Raw genomic sequence first — 24043 nt, forward strand, 5'->3', positions numbered from 1 at the left:
AACTCTTGCGATTGTAGAGGGATTCACAGTTTTAAAAGTACTTCACATACTAAATTATCATAATTGATCTTCACCAACAAACTTGGGAAATCAGGTATTATTATTTTTAGCTTTACAAGTAAGAAAACAAAGTCCCAACTGGTGTTAGTGGCTGGCTCAGCCTAGGTGGCCTATAACTGGTATTTCTGGGACTTGAAACAGGCCTCCAGACCTCAGGTCTCTGACACTTTTCAAGGGCAGAGCTGCTTTCAACTCTCTTTAATACAGTTCTCAATAATACACATATTCTCCAAATATACACCATTGATATAACTTAAAGGCTGGTGGTCTGAAGAAAAAGGAACCATTAATTTAAGGTCACAAGTTATCTTCCTTTCTGCAGAAATGCAGCCTTTCTTATGGTTTGTGTGCTCCTCTCAGTCTCCAAGAGAGTAGTTTGTTAACAGGAGGAAGGAAAAACTCAGATGGTCTCAACTAAAGGGGACTCCAGTGACCATCCCTCTCTGAACTGGAGGGGGCCTATGGCTGTTTAATTGATGAAATGTTCATTCAGCACCCCTGCCCTACCAAGCCTCTAGGGGCAAGGACCCCAAAGAAACTCACAGAAAGGGAGTCCACTTCATAAGCTCCTTAGCAGGGGAAAGACCAGTGGGGACTCAGGAGGGAACACAGAGTTCTACAAAGGTCAGGAAAATCACTGTCAGACTTGTTATTTCCTTTCTCAGTACCGGAATTTGCCAGTCTGACATCACAGACCACAACAGATCCCACAGATAGAGGATGGCAAGAATTACTAGTTCTTAGTTGTTCTTATCTCTCTCATTCTATCCATTCGGCAAACACATACTACCCAGCCCTTCCACTTTCTTTATGATCTTCTACCCAGTTACTTTAAGTGAACATGTTCTAAGAATTCAAAGACTTCAAAGGAATGAAGTAACATCATAAGGCAGTCGAATCTGTGGGCACAGAAAGTAATGTGTTTGCTTTTTTTTACTGTCTTCATGTCTATTGTTCATAAGTCCAGACCACCTCACTCCCTCCCACCAGGTCCAGCCTTGGGAATAGATAATGAATTACCTATAGTCTGAAACAAGCTGAGGGTGCCTGAGCAGGTGCGTCTCCACCGCCCTTTTGTCCATCTTCAAAATCCGCTTGAGCAAGTCAAACCGCCTCACTCTGTACAGTAGCTCAGCCAAGCCCATGGCAGACAGCTTTCCTCTCTCACTTAAAATATCCAGAAGGTCCCTGACATTAAGGGGAACAACATCTGCAGCAATGTCCCGGCACAAAAAAAGAATCGTTTCCTTCTCGTCTTCATCAAGTGCCTCTTCAACCTGATAGATGACTTCAGCAGACATCCTGCGCAGTGTCTTTCCAAGGAAATGCAATAATAAAACTCCACTCCAGTCAACAAAAGGCCATGAGGCTGCTGACATCATTTCTGATGGTTTTCTTCATTTCTTTCAAAATCCCCTTTCCAATGGAGGAGTTCTGTGATTAAAAGGGAATCTTTTTAAATCCTCTTATCAAAATAACTTATGCCTAACATTCATGGTATAGGTTCTTCCTTTCTTGGTCTAACTTAGAAGATTAAACTTGTATTGTTAACCCTATAGAAAGTGATCTTCAGTAGACAAAGCAACTGATTGAAAAATCAAGACACACAAAGAAGGTAACCTACATTTTAAAGGAAATGAAACCAGAAACAAATTATCTCCCAAAAATCCCACAGGCCTTATCAGAATTTGTAAGAATGTAAAATACAGTAAGAAGAAAATCATAAATGACGAAATGGCATATGAATAACCTTGGTGGGAGGAAGAAGAAAAAGCCCAATGATGAAGAAGCTAACTGGACCGGAAAAACTGGTGTCACAGGGTTAACTCCCACTTTCAGTGACCCCAACCAGGTAAGTTTAAACAAACATGGGTCTTGATAAGAGACCTTTGGCAGGGTGTCAGAACTACTCCACCCATTTTTCCCAGTTGTCTCCTACTATAAAATCCCTCATTTACACCTATAAGTAGAAACCCTCCCTGGCATCCTCCCAAAGTCTCAGGTCATTTTCACAACTTCATCATGAATACTCATAGGACCTCCCACTTTATCTGAACAAAGGCCTTGTCAAGCTTTGATCACTGCTTCAGACCCTGAGCCCATGGAAGTGCCAGAGGCCCCTTACTCTCAACACATTACTCAGGTCAGCAATTGTCACAAGAGTTCCTGACGGTATCAGTGGAAGGAAGGAAGTAGAACAGAAAATCTGGAGAAAAATCTTGGTCCCAGGGCTGGACTTGGGTGGGAGCAACGGGAGGTCATGCCATGGATGACTTCTTAATTTTTTTCCATTGAAACTCAACCTATTCTCTTTCAAAGTCTAAGGTGCAAATGGCAGTCACTGTCTATTCTAAAGTTTCACAGCTATATTTTATGTTAAATAAACTCTTGTGTTCTGAAAGAGTATCTTGTCTATTTCTATCAGAGAACATTAAAAAAATAATTGGAAATACAACCCAACTATAAGTTGCTAACTATTACTATGTATTTGTGTACAAGTATATTTATATTTTTTTCTTTTTCTTTTTTCTTTTTTCTTTAGGAGAGAGACAGATAGTGCAAGTGGGAGAGAGTGGCAGAAGGAGAGGGAGGGGGAGAAGGGGAAAGGGGGGAGGGAGGGAGGGAGGGAGGGAGAGGGAGGGGGAGGGAGAGAGAGAGTGAGAGAGAGAGAGAGAGAGAGAGAAAGAACCTTAAGCAGGCTCCATGTTCAGCACACAGCCCCACATGAGGCTTAAACCCACGACCCTGGGATCATGACCTGAGCTGAAATCAAGAGTAGGATGCTCAACTGAGTGACCCACCCAGGTGCCCCACTTGCATTTTTATGTTATTTATCGAGCTATATTTAGTGAAAATAACACTGAAGGTATTTTATTTATTTATGTACAATTTCAGTCCATAATAGATTTAAAGCATCTTATAATAACAACACTAAGTACAAGAAATATTTTATATGAGAACAAGGCAGGGGGAATTAGGTTAAAAAATATTAGTTTAGAAAGTTGAGCTGGGGTGGAAGGATAGAGAATACAAAGCAAATATGCAGACCAGAAAGGCCTAAACAGTTTTTAGTAGACTGTGAATTCGTCCCTGAGTTTTCTGGCAGTCAAAGCAAAAAATGATATATGGGACATTTTTTTGTTCTTGCTGTCAAAGACAAAATACCTTCTTAGAGTAAGCATAACTTTCCTAGAGATCCAGAGTCCCCCATCAATGAAAATATTGATAAGTTCTTTAGTGTCTGAAAGTAACAAAATCAAATTTACTTTAATTTTCGTTTTATTTTTCAAAAATCTAAAATATTTTGTTTTAAAGTAGACCATTTATATCTTTCACACTGGGCTTCCCACAACCAGGCTAAACAGGTGAGTTCTTAATAAAAATAGACATTTTACTTAATGCATACTTGCTAATAGGTATTCTTATGTCTATGCCAATCTCATACTCATTCATCAAAACTTCACTTAAATCTAGCCATTGTGAATGACTGAGGAAATAGAATTTACTAAACGATTGCTCAATGAAAGTGGAAAAGCTGGCACTCAGACTTTTTTTTTTAACGTTCACTTATTTTTGAGACAAAGAGAGACAGAGCACGAACGGGGGAGGGCCAGAGAGAGAGGGAGACACAGAATCTGAAACAGGCTCCAGGCTCTGAGCAGTCAGCACAGAGCCCGATGCAGGGCTTGAACTCATGGACCGCGAGATTGTGACCTGAGCTGAAGTCGGACGCTTAACCGACTGAGCCACCCAGGCGCCCCTCAGACTTTTTTTAAAATTTTTTTAGAGAGAGAGAGAGAGAGTGGGGGAGAGGTACAGAAGGAGGGAAAGAGAGAGAATCCAAAGCAGGCTCCATGCTCATTGCAGAGCCCAACACAAGGCTAGATTGCACAACCCTGGAATCATGACGTAAGCCAAAATCAAGAGTCAGATGCTTAACCAACTGAGCTATCCAGGCACCCCTACTTTACTTTTTTTAATCTGAAAGCTTAATAACAATTTTATGTGTTTCAGAGACCCTAAATCTATACTTTATTCAGGGGCTAACAATACTTTAACATAACTTCTAGTTTCCATGAAAGGTAGTCAAGTACTTCTTTTTCTATTGACTAAAAGTCACAATTTTGTTAGTAGTTGTTATATTTTAACCTATAAAATATTCGTACACACTAGAAAATATAAAATAAGGATGAGGTCATTAAACACAAGAGGAACAAATGAGATGTTATCCAAATTCACAAGACATATCTGGAAAAAAAAAAAAAAGCCAAAGAGAACTCTAGAAATCAAATGTACAATTCCCTGTTTTTATTTTTATTTTATTTTTATTTTTTTTCAATATATGAAATTTATTGTCAAATTGGTTTCCATACAACACCCAGTGCTCATCCCAAAAGGTGCCCTCCTCAATACCCATCACCCACCCTCCCCTCCCTCCCACCCCCCACCAACCCTCAGTTTGTTCTCAGTTTTTAAGAGTCTCTTATGCTTTGGCTCTCTCCCACTCTAACCTCTTTTTTTTTTTTTTTTTCCTTCCCCTCCCCCATGGGTTTCTGTTAAGTTTCTCAGGATCCACATAAGAGTGAAAACATATGGTATCTGTCTTTCTCTGTATGGCTTATTTCACTTAGCATCACACTCTCCAGTTCCATCCACGTTGCCTCAAAGGGCCATATTTCATTCTTTCTCATTGCCACGTAGTACTCCATTGTGTATATAAACCACAATTTCTTTATCCATTCATCAGTTGATGGACATTTAGGCTCTTTCCAAAATTTGGCTATTGTTGAGAGTGCTGCTATAAACATTGGGGTACAAGTGCCCCTATGCATCAGTACTCCTGTATCCCTTGGGTCAATTCCTAGCAGCGCTATTGCTGGGTCATAGGGTAGGTCTACTTTTAATTTTCTGAGGAACCTCCACACTGTTTTCCAGAGTGGCTGCACCAGTTTGCATTCCCACCAACAGTGCAAGAGGGTTCCCGTTTCTCCACATCCTCTCCAGCATCTGTAGTCTCCTGATTTGTTCATTTTGGCCACTCTGACTGGCGTGAGGTGATATCTGAGTGTGGTTTTGATTTGTATTACAATTCCCTGTTTTTAAAAACAGTAGCCAACTTTTGGAGTTCATAGTTATCAATGATGTAATAATTTTGTAAATTGTTAACAAAATTAGATAATCGCTTTTAAAAATATTATCTGCTCAGTTTGTTCCATCCAACCATTATACCAGGACTGTTTTCTGCCAGTCACACACACCCAGCAAGCGAACTGGCATGCTGTCTTCCCTCTGTACTAATGGAGGTAAAGTTTGGCAGCAAAATCCAAATTACTCAGTGGTAGCATCTGGCATATTCAGAAAAAATATCAAAAGGAAAACTACAGATCTCATGCTGAGTCAAGCCAACACTCAGCAAAATGCCAGTGTGTATATGTTAGGGTTAAGTGTAGCTAAACACTTAACAGTTAACAGGCAGTTAAGTGTAGCTAAAGGTGACAGGCACTTGAGAAAGGGGAGCATGGAAGGGAGACCTAGGGCTAGGGTCCAGATAATCACTACTTTGTTGGGGTTTCTTTTAAGCCCAAACCAAGAAATTAACATAAAAAGTTCTCTCAGACTAAGGAAGCCTATAAGATCTTCAGAGGCAAACTCAAAACCATCCCATAAAGCTACCTTCACAACCCAGGGCATATGAGACATCCATTATGCTAGAGGCAAGTTCATGCTTAAAAATTACCATGTACAAAAATAAAAATCACCATGACAGTAGACAACACAAATAAAATTCACATCTGAAGAACCTACATCTGAAAGAATTTAAATAAGTATGAAAATAATTCCCAAAAAATGAGGAAATTTTCTGCAGTATAATAGGCTAAATGAATGGTTCTGAATCAGTGGCAATTTTGTCCCTCGGGGGACATTTGACAATGTCTTGAGACATTTTCGTCATCATTACCAGGTGGTGCTACTGGCTGTAGAAAACAGAGGCCAGGGATGCTGCTCAACATCCCCGGATGTACATTCCCCACAAAAAGGAATTATCCAACCGCAAATACCAATAGTGCTAAGATTGAGAAACTCTACATTAGATAATTGAAAAAAAACTGGCTATCATAGACACTCAAACGAATTTATAAATACAATATAAGTCAAATAAAATTTTTAAAAAAATTTCCATGGACTGTGGCAAGCTGATTTTAAATGTATGTTAAGGAGGAGAAAGTCTAAAAATAGCCAATATAAGTTTTAAGAACAACCAGTTAGAAGTTGCCTTACCAGATATCAAGGTTTTATACAAATGTAATATGGTACAGGGGATATATACTAAAGCAACCAATACACAGGTGAGGACTCAGAAATCAATCCATACACAGATGACTGAGGTGGTCCTGAAAATCAATAGAGAAAGGACATTCATATCCAGAAATGGGGCTGGGATAACTGGTTATTCAATACATATAGGGGGAAATTGAGATCCTGTCCTCATATCATTTACAAGTCAATTCCACATGTACTCAAGTCCTGGATATAAAATTCTAAATGAAAATCTATAACCTCTGATTACAAAAGGATTTTATAAGACATAAAAAGTACACATCCTTTTAAAAATGAAAAAGATTAAAAAATGATAAAGCACAGAGAAGGCAAATGCATCATATTTAATTAACAAAGAATTAGTATCCAGAATATAGAAAGCATTTCCACAGGGGCACTTAGCTGCCTCAGTCAGTAGTAGAGCATGTGGCTCTTGATCTCGGGGTTGTTGGTTCAAGCCCCACAATGGGTACAGAGATTACTTAAAATTAAAATCTTTGAGAAAGAAAGAAAGAAAGAAAGAAAGAAAGAAAGAAAGAAAAGAAAGAAAGAGGGAGGGAGGATGGGCTAAATGGGTAAGGGGCATTAAGGAATCTACTCCTGAAATCATTGTTTCACTATATGCTAACTAATTTGGATGTAAATTTTAAAAAAGAAAAAAAAATTAAAAAAGAAAGAAAGAAAGAAAGAAATCCTGCAAATCAATAAGTATAAGACAAGCAACCCAAAGGGAAAATAGGCAATAGGCACTTCCCAGAAGAAAAAACCAAATAGCCACTAACCATATGAGAAGATGCTTGAGCCATAATAGTGGTCAGCAAAATGCAAATTTAAGCTACAATGAGATATTACTTCCCATCAGTTAAATGCTAGTATCTGTTACCAATTGTCACAGAAATATAAAATTGCCAACATTACTAGAAGAATCACAAATTAGTACAGCCACTTTGAAGAACAATTTGACAATATTTGGTAAAGATAAAAAATATACATTACTCTATGACATGAAAATTTAATTTCTAAGTAAATATCCCTTAAAAACTCTCAGACAGGTATACACACTATACAGCCTGGAAAAGGAATGAACCAGAACTACATGAATCTCACAAACAAAACACAAAACAACACAACAAATATTTTTGCTGAAGCAAAAAGCAAGTTGCTAAAGCATACATACCATATGATTAATTCACATTAAGATCCTAACTGTTAAAAATAATACCATATATTGTTTAGCAATGTGTGTATGTGTGTGTGTGTAGTGAAAATATTAAAACATACATAGTAATAATAAATACTGAATTCAGAAAAGTAGTTTCCATTACAGGATGAACAGAATGTGACTAGCTAAAAATGTACAGGGGAAATGACTGAATTTGTAACGTTTTACTTTATAAGCAGAGAAATAGGTATACAGATATCAAAATAAATGTGCCTCAAACCACATTCTCTGACCACAGTACAACAAAATTAGAAAACTATAATAAGCCAAAGGGAAACCCTACACATTTTCAAAGTAAAAAATTAGTTTTTTCTCTTCCACACCCAGCCTTTACTAGTTCACAAGCACTGTATAAAGAAAATACAGGTGTAGGGGAGGAGGAAAGGGAGAAGCAAAGCATACTGTATAGAAACCAACTCACAGCATTCAAAATGCTTTTAGAGCTTCCGTGGTGTATATATAGATAAATATTAGAACAAGAAAGCCTGGAGGCATCCCAAAGTTATCCTCCAAAAGAACAGGTCAGATTTTATTTAGCATGGTTCAAAGATGGAGAAGAGGGGGTTGGGAGTGGGTGGCAGTTCGAATGAGTTCTTTAAAGTTCCATGTAAGGACAGTGCTCACCACTTGCCAGCCCCCCCCACCCCCACCGCAACTACCACTGCCTGAGCTGCCTAGCTCAGCACTCCACTCACCTCCTTAGATGTTCACTTGCAGCTGCTGAGAGACAAAGGGGGGATCCAAATCCAACTCTTTTTCTTTCTTGTTTTCAAATACCCAGTCCTCCTGATCGGTTAATATTCTGTCAGTTTGGTTTCACGCTACTGTTTTAAGCAGTTCACCTTCTCTAGCCAGACAAAACTGGCATCTGGGTATGTTTTCTAAAATTTGTAAGAAATCCCCCTTTTCTTTTTCTCCCTTTACTGGCAAATTCTAGTTTAATTCTTCTTTTCCACACCTACACAAAGTCTCCACAGTGCTTCAAACTGTCCCCAATCTTCACAACCAAAGCAACAAGAGCGGTTCCAGTTTCATTTCTCACATGGAGGTCATGGGACCGTTGCCATTTAAAAAAACTAAACAAAGCTGATGTCACCAGAGTTAAAATCCACAACACTGACTAATAGAAGGGGTGGTATCAGGTTCTAGAAACAAAAAACACTCCAGGTATTTTCAGTAGAAATACATGTAATACAGGTGCTTCCAAAACTGTCGTAAGGGCTGGAGGAAATGGCTCTCGCCTGGGCTTCTGAAAAAACCTCCTCTATACCCAGAAAGATCTTGGTTCAGCCAGGGCAGTGGGGAATCAGGAGGCTGTCCCTGGGAGTGCTGGGCTCACCTGCATGGGAGTGACCCAGAAATCAGAAAGCAGCCGACCACACCACCTGCTTCCAACACCTCTAAATCTGGTGAGTAGACATGGTAACTGCTGCTGCCCAAATCCCTACCTCACCACCACCATGCTTGCCAACAGAGAAACTAACAAGAGCAGCCAGCTGTTAGGCTTTACCTCGCTTCTGTTTACAAATCTTGCCTGAATGCACCTAGTTGGAAGAACTTAGTTTACATCCCAGTTGTAAAGGAGTCTAGGAAATGCAGTTTGTAATGTTCCATCCTCTAGGCAGAGATGGGAATGGGTCCTGAGCACCAACTGACCTTAGCCACCACAGAAGGATAATATATGAGGACATTTTTATCTTCTTTGTGGTTAAATCCTGGGCAAGGACCCCAGTGCCTGACTCATAGTAGGCACTCAATTAGTATTTGCTGAATGAATCAGTGAATAACTGGAGTCTTCACAAGTTGCTACCAGGTAATGGCCTCACTTCCTTTTCTCCCTGGACTGATCCTAGAGCACATGCTAACTCTCTCTGACCAATACCTGCAATTATCTTGCCCTTTTGCCTCCTGACCACCAGCTCTTCGGTATATGACTCGTCCTGATTTGCCAGAACTTTCCAGTTTTAGCACTAAAAGTCCTGTCTGTATCATCAGGAAACTCCTCAGTCCTGGGAAAACCAGGATAGTTGGCCACCCCAGCATCCCATCTTTGGATGGTAAGCCTCCTCCACTCATACATTTAGAGTAGCAAGTCATGCCAAGGAGAGAGGGAAAGATCACACCAAACCCTTGTGGCTTTCAACCTGACCTGGTCCTTACTGTCACTCAGCAACTACTTTTACAGGACCTTGGTCAGCTCCATCTCCACAGCTGCCTAACAGCTCTAACTTTCACCACCTACTAGTGCCATCCCTCATCAGTTGACCTTGCCATTTATCAGGAATAAGTTTCCACAACCTTCCACCTTCCCATTGTGGGGCCATCACCTGCTGCCCTTCACCTTGCCAGGGCCATCCACCCCGTACCCCCCATGCCCTCTGTCTCTGTGAGCCCCTACAAACACTCTTTCATCAACCTCTCTCTACCTCCAGCTTATAAACATGTTCAAGTCTCTCCAATATTAAAAAAAGAAATAAAACAAAAAAGACCTTAAGCCTGAGATCCCAAGGCCAACCACCCTTTCACTTTATTTCCCTTCACATTAATGGAACCTTATGAAGGAAGAGTCTGCACTCAGTGCTTCAACTCCCACAACTTCAATTCACTCCTTAGTATGCCCCTTATCTGCATCCTCCCTCCCACCATATCCCTTACATAATGACACTCTGTGCCAAGCCATACTGGAACCTGAGGCAAAAGAAAAATCAGTAATACTGACGCTGTCTCTATTTTAAATTCTGATATTTTGTTCATTGTGACTTTTTTGCATTAATGTCAATTTTTTTCAAAATATTACACTTCAAGATTTATCTTTTTTTTAATTTTTTTAACATTTATTTATTTTTGAGACAGAGAGAGACAGAGCATGAACGGGGGAGGGTCAGAGAGAGAGGGAGACACAGAATCCGAAAGAGGCTCCAGGCTCTGAGCTGTCAGCACAGAGCCCGGTGCGGGGCTTGAACTCACAGACCGTGAGATCATGACCTGAGCTGAAGTCGGACGCTTAACTGACTGAGCCACACAGGCACCTCAAGATTATTTATCTTGATTGCTGAGTTTGTGAGCACCCTCTTAAACGTTGTGCCTGAAGTAAGTGTCTTACTTGGCTCACTCTAGTATTCCAGTCCTGCTGACAGTGGTCTACTTCCCATTAAGCAGGGAACTTGGTGACGTCCTAGTAGCTACATCCAAAGTCACTTGGAAGCCCTCTTTTACCTGGGCACACTACTCCGTCTGATGCTGCCGATTAATCCCTCCTGGAAAGTCTTCTTTGGCTCACCTCAGACCACTATAGCTTATGCAATACCTCCCTAACCTTCTCTGACTCCTCAGTACCCTCTTTCAGCAACTTCTCCTAGCAACTATCTTTTAGCAACTATCTCTCACCCAGACTTTTCCCCTGGTCTTTCTGTTCTCCCTGCCTATGGTCTCAACCCCTCCAAATTGATCTCCTTTCAGAATGAACTTTATAACATTCATGCTTGAACTAAGTCATTTTCCTGTTTTAAACCTTCCAATGATTCCTCATCTCCCATTGCAGGTTCCAATTTTCTTTGCATTCAAGGCTCCTTGTAGTCCAGCATCTGCCTTCATCTCTTATTAACACAGACTTTGCACATTTGGCTTCAACCTAACTTCAACACAGAGTTCTTTCCCATGCCTCTATGCCTTTGCTTGGACTACCTCTTCTACTTACATGTCTAGCAAAAACAAAACAAAACAAAACCCTTCTCAGTTTTCAGGGCCAGCTGAAGCATCTCCTACTGTGTAAAGCTTTCCTGGGAAAAGCACACACAGACTTAGCCAGTAACTTTTTTGTATTATCACAGTACTATGAACATACCTCCTTGGTATCCAGCATTAGTCCCAATAGGCGACAGTAAAGTGTGGTTAACTTAAGTCAGGCTTCTCAATCTTTCTCACAGGATGTCAGTTTTGCCTCCAAACTATCTGGTATCTAAAGCACAAAACATTCTCTGTAATCAGCAGCACAGCCACCAGCATAACTGGTTCCCATTATACCTCGACCTGTCCAAAGACATACTGAATATTCCATTCTTTGTAGTGCTTCTGTATCTGAAGCAAGGTCATAGCATGGCATGAAAACAAACAAACAAACATGGTCACAGTATGAAAGCAAATGTAATTTCCCTGAAACACCACAAAACTGAACAGTGATGGAGAAAAGCCAGCTTTGCCAGCTGCAGAAAGCAGCATGCAAAGCTGGAACTTTCATGTGTCTGGAAATCCCCACTGAGATATGAACATAAAGTCCCCGAGAGAGTCACCCAGAGGATTCTGAAAGGATCAAGGAGAAGGGGTTACATGATCCTGGGCAAAAGAGAAGTAGCCATCTAATGGGAGTTCTAGAACCTAACAGAACCCCCCTTCCTCCCGTTTGTGTACAGAATCTGTAGAGGTGGGAAGTTTGTGTAACAATTCAAGCAGCTAATATAATGAACCCTCTTTCCTCCTCCACCTGAGGCATTTTAAACCTCAGAGAGCACATGAAATGCCATTTTGCACAACCTCCCCCCCCCCCACAGAGATATTTAAAATGAGGTCTATAAATAACAGATCATTATGTGGTTCCTGATTTCTGGAATGCTACAGATACATACTCAAACATAGTCTAGATGACCATATACTGAAGCTGAGCCATAAACACTCCAAGTTGAGATGTTACTGACCACTATTATGCATTAGTAGCTAAAATTATATATTAAAACATGATTTGGCTTCACAAGCCATGTGCTTCAATTATAGCAAATTTCCCACAAACAATAGATAATCTCAATTATAAAAAGACATAAAATTAGAAGATTTTTTTAAAACATTTTTTCTTAGAAAGGGAGAGAGCCAAACCATAAGAGACTCTTAAAAACTGAGAATAAACTGAGGGTTGATGGGGGGTGGGAGGGAGAGGAGGGTGGGTCATGGGCATTGAGGAGGGCACCTATTGGTGTGAGCACTGGGTGTTGTATGGAAACCAATCTGACAATAAATTTCATGTTAAAAACTTTTTTTTCTTTTTTTAAGTAGGCTCCACACCCAACATGGGGCTTGAACCCACAATCCTAAGATCAAAAGTTGCATATTCGACAGACTGAGCCAGCCAGGTGCTCCCCTAGAAGATATTTTTATGAAGTTCTTTAATGAAGTTCAGGCCCATGACTCTCAGGGAAGCTCCCACAAACGCCAACATAACATTACCACCAATCACCTCCCTGTTTTATAACAGTTGCATAGAAGCTGCAGAAAATGAGAGAATTAAAGAACCACAGAATAAGAAAGGATCTAGATAGAAGGAGATTATAAATCATCTAATCAGACACAAAAACATAAACAGAATCACCAGGGGCAATAAAAGCAAATCCTTTTACTGCAATGGCCCACTCCATCTTAACCAAAGTTAAATTTCCACAAGGGCAAACTTCTCCTACATAGCCCAAGCACCTAAGAGTATCTCCCCAAGAATACCTAAGAGTTCTGCCCAACCTGTAATTAAACTCACTGCAAATAGATATCTCCATGTTCTCTGGCCAGTGCTTTTCTGTCCCAACCTCTTTGCTCAAGCATTTGCCTCCATTTGGAAAGCTCCTCCCCTCTTCCCAGTCTCTACCTGTTGAAATTCTACCCCACCTTTCAAGACTTCACTTCCATAAGCTTGTCTTGATCCCCAAATCAAGTCATCTCCTGCTGCTTAGTAGCACTGTTTTATTTATTTATTTATTATTTATTTATTTATTTATAGTCTTTATTTTTGAGAGAGAGAGCACAAGCAGGAGAGGAACAGGGAGGGAAGGAGACACAGAATCCAAAGCAGGCTCCAGGCTCTGAGCGGTCAGCACAGAGCCTGACGCAGGGCCAGAACTCACTAACTGTGAGATCATGACCTGAACCGAAGTCAGGCGCTTAACCGACTGAGCCACCCAGGCGCCCCATCGTAGCACTGTTTTTACTTTCGTCTGGCATTTATCTTATTCTAGTTGGGTACCTGTCATATGTGGTGAGGTCCTTGAGGATTGGTAGGTTCTCATTCACCTTCATTAGGCTGTGGTGAGCCCTGGCCAGGCCTGCCAAAAACAGACTGGTCATCATTACACAGCTCCAGCAGGCCTGAACATGTGTAAAGCTTACTCATCCTTTCACAATGTACAATGAAGCAAGATGGGAGCTGGTGTTGGAGCAGATATCATACTTGGAACCTGGCTGTTAGATCCAGGAAACAGATTGTGAAAGGTAGCTTTTGCAAATATAAGGGGTAACAATGCTATTGGTTAAGTAACAGTGGCTTAAGTGTGATTTGTAAGAGGCTGGGTGAGCCCCTATGCAGGGCTTCCTAGGACCTGGCAGGACCTCACCTTAAACAGGCGGAATACAACATCTCTAGCCAAGATGTGTTAACAAAAGGTACATCTCCCTGTACCTTTAGCTAAAATTTTACCTTTTGCATTTATCACAATTTCTAAAACCCTAAGATTTATGTGTCAGGATTTTCATTTTTGCCAAGTCTCTAGGCAGGTCCTCTGTGTGTGGTATAATTCTCAAAGGATGGACTCAAAGATGCCTAAATTTAAAGAATTCTTTCCTCAAATAGGACATCAACAAAATTACTAATACTTTGGGGCACCTGGGTGCCTCAGTCAGCTAAGTGTCCAACTCTTGGTCTCATGGCTTCATGGGTTGGGGCCCCACGTTGGGCTCTGCACTGACAGCACGGAGCCTGCTTGGGATTCTCTCTCTCTCTCCTCTCTCTCTCTGCCCCTCCCCCACTTACACTGTCTCTGTCTCTCTCAAAATAAATAAACTTTTAAAAAATTACTAATACCTTGTATGGCTCAGATACGTACAAAGAATTAAGGCTAGGTCACAGCCCTTCTTTGCACTACTTGGAACTAAGATCTGGTCTCTGAACTCAGACTTTGCTGAATCATTAAAATTTGGAATCCTGCTTAAACTCAGTTTTGCCTGTTGGTTTTTGTTGCTGTTGCTGTTGTTGAGGAAATTGAAGCCTCAGAGTAAATTGATGAATGTAGTAAATGCCTCACACTATCATATGGCTGTTTGGTGTCTTCTTTATCACCATACAACTGCTATCAGGAAGATACACATTCCCTCTTCTCAAGGTTTTCATCAAAGGACTCAAAAGGGGGTCAAGAAACAACCAAGGTATCAGTTATGCTACAGTAAAATAAAATGTTTAGCAAATATTCTCTGAGGCCCATCTATACAAGACTAGCTTGAATTAAAAATTCAACCTAGGGGTGCCTGGGGTGCCTCAGTTGGTCGAGAGTCCAAATCTTTTTTTTTTTTTAATTTATGTATTTTTGAGAGAGAGAGAGAGAGAGCACACAAACTGGGGAGGGGCAGAGAGAAAGAGAGAGAGAGACAGAGAGACAGAAAATCCAAAGAAGGTTCCAGGCTCCGAGCTGTCAGCACAGACTCCGATGCAGGGCTCGAACTCACACACCATGAGATCCTGACCTGAGCTGAAGTCAGATGCTTAACCAACTGAGCCACCTAGGCGCTCCAAGAACCCATCTTATGGTTTGGGAGCTTCAGCCCCACATTGGGATTCTCTCTTTCGCTCCCTCTCTCTGCTCCTCCCTTGCTTGCACTCTCTGTCTCAAAATAAATAAATAAACTTAAACAAATTCAACCTAATAGGTATATTTTCTCAGTTTATACAACAGATTCTTAGTAGCTAAAGGGACAAGGTTAGCCCATCAGGAAACAGTCGTGTTCAAAATCACAAGTTGTGCATAATACAGGAGATACAAAGCTCTTAAACTTATTTTTATAGGATTCTTTCTTTTAATTATAAAAAGCACTACTTGGATGCTATAGGAAAATCTGGAAAATGAAGAAAAGTGAAGAAGAAAACTAAAATTCCTCATTTGCTTCAGCCCCATCATTATCTCTGGTACCTGTTTCCAGCTTCTTATTTCCTACCTGGTTCCTCTTTCTACTTTCCGTGGCATTCCTGTTGACAACCCAGGTGAAAAAGATAGACTCAGTAAATGCAGGTGCTCAGTAAATGCTGAATGTAGGGAATAATTAACTTATTATTTATTTTATTCAATTCTTGCAAGGAATTTGATTCATTCACCAGATAGTATCCACGCAAGATTTTCATGTGTTTATTCTTTAAAACAAATATCACTGATTTTAAAAACTATACTTTTTGAAAGTTTCAAGTCCAAAACCAAAACCAAACAAACAAAATATAGTAAGCTAAAGTGAAGATCTGAAAGAAGTTTAAAAAAAAAAAAACAAAAACAACAACTCAAGAACTTGACAAGTAGATAAGGAAGCTTATCAGATGATAAAAGGAAACCATTACCCTGGGGAACATTTTAAACCTTGGAGCACGGAACTACAAGAGGATTTTTCAATTATATTGAAAAACTGAAGCATATAGATATTAATGTAAATAAAATGGGTTAATTTCTCCAGTAGAAAGGTTCCATGTAGAAGACACAAACCATCTTGAATATATACATGAACATTATATCACATCTTTCACAAGTACTGAATCACCAAAGATGACAACCCAATATATAGAATAAGAAAAAAACAATGAGAAAGCTGTTTGTTTTGCACAAAAACTTAAATGGCCAAATAAAGACAATATGGCAAAAAGCAGAGACCATCAGAGAAAAAAGCAGTTTTATCTGGAAAGAAAATATTAAAATATATACATATTCATCATTCATTCATTCAAATGTACATGGAGTCAAAGAAGAAATTACTTCTCTAAACCCAGAATTGAGGGAGAAAAAACACTGGGGGCATATGAGCAAGCAGATGAATTAAATGTAAATTGTGGATACACATATTCTCAGAAACAAGAAAGGTGGTCATCAGGGGGGAAAAAATCATTAGAAACACTGATGCCAGAGGAGAGTGAAATTACATCTGAGAAAAATAGAGATGTTAATAGAAAAGAAAAAAAAAAAAAACAGTTCTGAAATGCAGTTGAACAGCATCATACAAAATAAGAAAACAAAAGAGCAAAAAATTATATATTTAAAAACACTTAAAAGGCTGTATTTGAGTGTGTAAATGTCTGAAAAAGACACTAAACTGCAACCTTTGGTTATCTTAGGGAACAGACTCCTGAGAGCTTTCTCTATTTACTCTGCATGAATTTTAACACAGAAAATTATAATACAACTTAACTGAAAAGTTTTTAAAGAAAAGTATTAGGATACAGAGTGTTAAGTGCAATTCATGGTAAGTGTAAAGACAGCCACAGAGTGTATGAAAATGTAGAGGAAGGGAACATTCGTGGGTGGGTTATGAAGTCTTGGGAGAGGAGGTGACAGAAGCTGAACATAAAGGAGAAATAGTGTTTCTTACCTCAATGATGCATAATACGGAAAACAGGAATGAGCGTTGAGTACATGTTGCCCTCTGTTACCTGTCATTACTTCTCCAACTGGCCCCACCATCTTCCTCCCATTCCTCCCCTGTCAGTGGCCCCCCTCCAGGCCCCTTAAGCCCAAGTTACCCGTGTGGATAACTGCTCCGTCTCCCCCAACCACTCTGAGAGCTTCTGGGGGAAGGAACCAAGTTCAGTTCCGTCTCTATGTCCCCAGCACCCAGAACTCAGCCTGGCCCATAGGAGCTCAATAAATGTTTGTAGGATTACACTGAATCAAAGGAAAGGAGTCAGTTGAGTCCAAAAACACGACTTTAATTAACTTTTGCGGCCCTACAAAAGAAGAAATAACCAAACGGAGTCCATTCCTCAGATTTAAAAAAGTGACACGCCTCGTGACTTCTACTGCTGTAAGATGAATCCCCAGGAGGCTCCAGAACCGGCCGGAAGGGCCAAGAGGGGCTCAATCCTTTTCTGCCAGGATCCGGGACAGTTACAGCCCCGGAGCCCAGGGCGACTCCCGCAAGGGGGCGCAGGTCGAGAGAGGAGAGACGGACAGGATTCTTAATTCTACTCACGCCCGGGTAGGCCGGCTCTTCCCGCTGGATCTCAGGCGGGAAGGGGACCCACCAGTGCGGGACCTGCCGTTAGGGGAAACCGCGTCGGGAGTACTCCGGGAACTGGAGGAGAGCGTTGCACGCATCAACAGGTGCACTCCCCATTGGGCTTTCCGCGAGCCTCTTCCAGCTGAGCCCCTGTGCGCCTCTTCCAGGCCGCCCACAAGAGACTTAAGGCTCGAGAACCCTCAGCCCCCCACACCTAAGAAACTCCACGAGAGCACATGCGCTGCTGTCCCGAAACTCTCCGTTGTGTAAGCAAAGGGCCCACGTGGCGCTCCGGGGAATTAACGTGCTGCTGGGGGAGACCCAGTGGGTGGGTGCTGCGGCTACGCCCCACCTCCCCACTGAGAGTGAAGGTCTGACTCGCGGGCGCCCCAGAGACGAAATCTGCTTCCGTTTCAATTTGCGCTAGGCCCCCTGCTACCCTGAAAAAACTGCCCTTTACTACACTCCCACCCACCCACGCCCATTTCCAGGAGGGCAAGGTGCACTTCACACCTGCAGGCGGATTCAGTCTCCTTCTTAAAGCAGGTGCAAGCTAGTAAGTAATATAGTGTTAAAGAGAAGTACCAAGGTCAGTAACAAACAGAAATCTAAAACATAAAGTCGTTAGAAAAGGCCATTTTAATCAGGACCTTCATCCCAGAAGCTGTAAGTAAAACACAAGGTAACATGAAAAGGGAAAACTTCTGTATGGCAAACATTCAAAATTCCTTTCCAAATTTGAGTCTTTTCTTTTTAATTTTGGAGTTAAGCCAAGTTTTTTCCTAATGAACTTTATCGTAAGATTATTTAGGGGCACCACCAGAGGGAAAATACCAAAAATTCTGTTCCTCTTATCTGAAATATCTTAACTAAAGTAGGTCAAGCCCACCAGAGCCCAGTTTAAATTTTAGATTACCCAGGTCTGTCGGTGTCCAAATGCTTGACATATTCTCTCTATTGGCACTACAGTCTCATTGCGTAAAAAATTTCAAGTGTCAACAAATGAAAATAATTCGAGGCAATTTAGCGTCCTTACTAACCTACGCCCTTACTCATTTCCTGTTCCCTTGAACCAAAAACGTACTTCAGTGGCCTCTGTTCTATTGCATTCCACTGTTAATGTTTAGAAAGAACATGTCCTTCTGTCCCAATCAGGACACAGTCAAGAAATAACATCTTGAACTCAACGTCTCCCAGTTCTTTGGGGGGAGGCGGGGAGCGGAGAACAAGTTTAAGCTAAGGCTTTACCAAAATCTTACCAATCATTCCAAACTTTCGCAAAGTTTCCTTGCAATTTGCCAAAATACATATTGCACTGCTGTGAAAAACAACAGTCCTGACCTACTTCACCAGGCTATGGGGAGAAAGTAAAAATTCCTGCCAGACCAGCTACTCCGGCGGAGACACATACATACTGCTGCAGGAAAAGTCTTCTTTCTCATCAACTTTTCGAAAGAAAAAAAGCCAAGTCTTTTGAACAGTTTACCCCAGGAATTGAGCAACTCTCAATTTTAAGCAACGTTTACTCGTCCTCTGGAGCTTCAGTGTTAGGCAAGGGTTACGTGGGCTGGAGGTAGGGGCTCTCGGGACAGCACCCGGGACCCTGGCAGCCACCCGCGGCCCTGCTGAGAAGTGGGGTGGGGGAGGGCGAGGGAGCGGGTTTGTTAGGCGGTTTGTCCCGCTGCCACCGCCCCCTGCCACCGCCCCCAGCCGCCCCGGGAGGGCGCCTGCCAGTCCAACGGGAGGTAAGGACCCCACAGGACTGAGTCACCTGCCAGAAGGCCCCCTCTTCCCGTAACCCCTGCCTGGCTTCTCCCGCCCCAGACCAGTTCCGGGAAGAGCTAGTCCGCGAGTAGCTGCTAGGGGCGGGAGGGGCGGGAGGGGCGGCTGGGGAGGCCCCCCGCTGCCCCCACCAGCCTCGAGTCTTGGACCTGGGGAGGGTGGGGAGCGGGGAGAGCAAGCCCTGGGCACTTACCGTCCTGCACACCGCGGGGCTCTTCTTAGGCTGCCCTGTCAGGCTTCGCTGACACTGACGCAGAAAATCGTAGGCAAGATGGAGAAAGGAAACTGAAAGCCTAAGCCTGGAAGCGGACGTGGCGCCTTCCTGCCCAGTCACGCCTCCATTGGCCTTGCTCACCCAGGAAAAGCCGCTAAGAAAGCTTGATGGCCTGACGTTCACTGTGTTAAACCCAGAGACCCCCCTCTGCCCCCCCACTCACCAGTCCCTGAGTCCTTTTGAATTAAAACACTCCTGTGCCACAGTCAACCAGCTGTTACTACCCTCTATTACTGAGCAGGGGAGAAAAAAATATATCACCCCAAAATGTGTCTTTGGCATGTGGATTGTTCTGGTGATTATTTTCAAGAAACAAACTCGGAAAGAACCTTTGACCCTCCCTCTAACTGTGTAGACGAATTTGGATGTGCTCTAGGAAGGGACCTATCAACATAGTTAACTATAGTATAATATGAACTAGGTGTTTTAGACAGGGAAGAATTTAGCAAAGTCTGTTAAAATTCCTCTCTCTGTCCCATTGTTTCCGTCTGGCCCAGCAAACATTTGTTTACCGAACATTTACTCTCTTTCATCTTCCTGTGAATTGTCTTCCTTCCCTTTGAGGTCCCAGGCCCCTGACCCCTCCCTTCTCCTTATCTCTGAATGACACAGAAGCCTCACTTGCCTGACTGCCTGATAGGTAGGTAATTAAATTTTGTAGTCTGTTAATCTGTCATATGCCAATTTAATTCTTAGACCAGACAAAAGAACGTTGAAAGGTAAAGTAAAATTGTCTTCTTCCTCAATATCTGGATATGCTATGAACCCAGGGTGTTTGTTTAAGGTAGTTCTAGTTGTCATTAAGAGCAAGCAAACACTGCTAGTGTTTGGATACCAATGCACGGGAATGAATAATCGCAAGTGCAAAAGCACTTTATATTTTAATGTTTATTCCTCAAAACCACTTTCTTCTGTGTCTTTTTTTTATTTCTTAACTTTTCTTGAAATCAATTTAAGCTTATAGGAAAGTTGCAAGAATAACAGCACCAAGAGATTAACTACTGGCCTGATAGCATGAGGAGCTCAGATGACCCACTCCCCAGTGATACTGATGAAAATTATTTTAAAACAAGCGAACAACAAATAATCACTTAAACCCTTGGAAATAGTCCTAAGAGAAAAACAGCAAATGAAAAAAATATCTATTCAAGAAAATCCATGAAAATGTGATAAGAAAGGCGAGTGAGAATCTGTAGTATTTCAACCAGGACCGCTTCACCCTCTCTACTCAGCAGAGACCCCACTCTGCTGCAATCAAGAACACAGGTTCTCCTCTCCCCATAATTCCAGGGGGTGGAGCAGAATGTCAGCAATTCTCACCAGGCCATAGTACCTGACGCTAAAGCTAAATCCTGGGTAGGTGTGGTTGAGAGATGGAGGATCTTTTCTCCCATCCAGTCCACTCATGGAATAGAGGATCTACCTTGGGCTGGAGTGCTGCGAATACTAGGGACCTAATCACCCTCACCTCAGAAGTGGTAGTTGGGACCAGAGAGATAAGCCAGAGGACCTCGGGCTACTACCCCCTCCTCTACCTAGAGTTCAGCCCCTAAGAGCAGAGATGTGACTCAGTTTGCCACTGTTCTTCCTCTTCCCCAAAGCCCTGGCTTTCTAATTGAAGGGGGGGGGGGGGGGGGCAGTCCATGAAACACATAGCTTAAATCTCTTCCCAAAGGAAGTGATTTCATGTGCCAAAAACATGGAGAAATGTAAGCCAAGCTGTGCTCTCAAAAACCTGGGGGTTTTAGTGTTAGGCAATTGTGAGGAGATTCAAGATATGGGCTAAATTGTAAATTGGCTAGTTTGCCAGAGAGAACCAAAGATAAAGACAGTTGAGGGAAGCCCTCCTTGGGTGAGAACAGATAATAACACTGACCTCATAAAATATTGCTTCAAAGGACCCAGAAGTTGATTGGATCCATTTATAGAGAAATTTATGTCTCAGGACAGCATTGAAAATAATAGAGCAATCAGGCAGTGAACTGTTGAAGTTTAACAGCTGGGTGTGGTCAGGAAATAAGACAAAGAGAGCTGTAGCCAAATTACCATAATACTAGGATAAAAACATCAGAAATTTAAGAGGGGGGGAGTAAACTTTACTAAAATAATCCAGCCAGTCACTAAACAAATAAACAAGCAAATAATAATAACAAAGTGAGGAGGACGAGGGAGGAAAAATAAGCACCCAGAGTTGGTACTTGTAATAAATGCCCAGTTTCCAAAGAAAAAACAAGGAAGTATGCAAGGAAACAGGAAGGTATGACTCATACACTGGAAAAATAGGCAATAAAAACTGCCTGTGAGAGCAACTTGATGTCAGATTTATCAGAAAAAAATTCAAAGTAGCCATTATAAATATTTTCCCAGAGCTAAAGAAAAGCAGGATCAAAGAAGAAAGGTACTGATGAAGTTTGGGGGTGATGCATGCAGTGGTCCGGAGCCAATGGCCAAGAAAGAATTCTTGAAGACATTTTTGGTGCAAAAACGTGATTTTATTAAAGCATGGGAACAGGACCCGTGGGCAGAAGAGCGGCACAGGGGTCATGATGGGTAACTCATTATATACCCTCAGGTTGGGAGGGGGTCAGGGATAGAGTAAGTCTCTAAGGTATTTTGGGAGCAAGGTTTCCAGGACCTTGCTAGAGGGGCTAAATGTTGCTAGGCAACCATTTATTACCATTTAATAAAACCTCAGTCATGAGACCCTTCAGATATATATCAGGGGGCCATAAGCCACATATCACACATCATTAAGCCACATATTACATATTATGTCACACATATCCCACCTGGGGTGGGGAGGGGTGGGTGGGAAAGAAGCGTGCTGTTAGCCTGTATTTTGCCCTCAGCTTGGCCCACACTCCTTCATCAGTATGATAATGTCATATCAAAGAAAGAATACCAATAAAGAGATATTCAGCCCCTAGAGCAGGGACATAACTCAGAAATTATAGAAATGAACCAAATAGAAACTCTGGAGTGGAAATAACTTTATTATGGGCTCAACAGTAGATTTGAACTGGCAGAAGAAAGAATAAGCTAACTAAGAAATGGAGATTATACAAGCCAAAGAACAGAGAGAAATGAAGAGAGCCTCAGAGAAATGAGCAACACCATGGAGCACACCAAACGCATGCATAATGGGAATACCAGAAGAAGAGAATGAAAAGAAGCAGAAAAAATATACAAAGAAATAAGAGCTAAAAGCTTCCCAAATGTATTCAAAAACTGTAACCTACACATCCAGGAAGCTCCAAAAATTCCAAATAAGATAAATGCAAAGAGCTCTACAAGCAGATATATTACAGTAACAATGCTGAAAGTCAAAGACAAGGAATAAACCCTGAAAGCAACAAAGGAATAACAACTCTTGCTTACAAGTATATACCAGTAAGGTTAATAGTTGACTTCTCACCAAAAACTAAATAAAGGCTAAAGGCAATGAGAAAACATATTCAAAGTGCTGAAAGAAAAAAAACTCTCAACTAAGAATCCTATATCCAGCAAAACAACCTTATGAAAATAAGATTGGGGAAATAAGGTGAAATACTCAAACAAAAACAAAAAAATTGTGCTAGCACACCTGCCTTTCAAGAATTACTAAAGGAAGTTCTTTAGGCTAAAAGCAAATAACTCCAGACAGTAATTCAAATACTCACACACAAAAAACAAAGAGCACCAAAAAAAGTAGTTACAAAATTATAAAAAGGCAGTATAAATAAAAACAGTATGGAGGTTCCTCAGAAATTAAAAATAGAAATACCATAATATCCAGTAATTCCACTACTGGGTATTAAAGAAAATGAAAACACTAATTCAAGAAAATATATGCACCCCTATATTTACTGCAGCATTATTTACAATAGTCAACTTAAGTGTCCACCAATATATGAATGGAAAAAGATGTTTATACATATATGTATACATATATATATATATATATATATATACACACAATAGAATATTAGTCATAAAAAAAAGAATGAAATCTTAACATTTGTGACAACATAGATGGATCTAGAGGGTATTATGCTGAAATAAGTCAGACAAAGACAAATGATTTGATTTCACTTATATGTGGAATCTAAAACACTAACACACATAACAAATGAGCAAACAAAAAAATAGAAACAGACTCATAAATACAGAAAACAAACTGGTGACTGCCAGAGGAGGGGAGTGGGTGGGTTGATAGGAAAAATAAGGGAAGAGGATTAAGGAGTACAAACTTCCAGTTATAAAAGAAATAAGTCTGGACTAAGTACAGCATAAGGAAAATTATTGCAATAACTTTGTATGGTGACAAAAGGTAAATATACTTATGGTGAGCATTTCATAATGTAATTGTCAACTCATTATGTTGTACACCTGAAACAAATATTGTATGTCAACTA

At 41.1% G+C, this 24043-nt stretch overlaps 1 protein-coding gene across 12 annotated transcripts in view; it reads right to left on the reverse strand.

The window, feature by feature from the left end:
* Positions 1 to 24043, reverse strand: part of CFLAR (CASP8 and FADD like apoptosis regulator) — a 92407-nt gene that overhangs the window by 40325 nt on the left and 28039 nt on the right. For 2 of the 12 annotated variants that reach the window (XR_009607246.3, XM_060622923.3), the window contains exons 1-2: positions 19569 to 19717; positions 1081 to 1494 (exon numbers count right to left, since the gene is read on the reverse strand). The exons of 1 other annotated variant lie outside the window; for it this stretch is intronic. Coding sequence is in view for 9 of the 11 variants with exons in the window: in XM_060622923.3 (XP_060478906.1) it covers positions 1081 to 1442 (362 nt within the window). In the remaining 2 variants the exon portion in view is untranslated. Of the gene's footprint in view, positions 1 to 1080; positions 1495 to 6339; positions 6611 to 8295; positions 10412 to 11444; positions 12373 to 15556; positions 15717 to 16966; positions 18497 to 19568; positions 19722 to 24043 lie in introns of those variants that run through there. 9 more of the 12 variants (XM_060622932.3, XM_060622931.3, XM_060622926.2 and 6 more) reach the window with 8 other exon arrangements.

The sequence above is a fragment of the Panthera onca genome, chromosome C1 (genome assembly GCF_046562875.1).
Source record: "Panthera onca isolate mPanOnc1 chromosome C1, mPanOnc1 haplotype 2, whole genome shotgun sequence".
Classification (NCBI taxonomy): Eukaryota; Metazoa; Chordata; class Mammalia; order Carnivora; family Felidae; genus Panthera; species Panthera onca.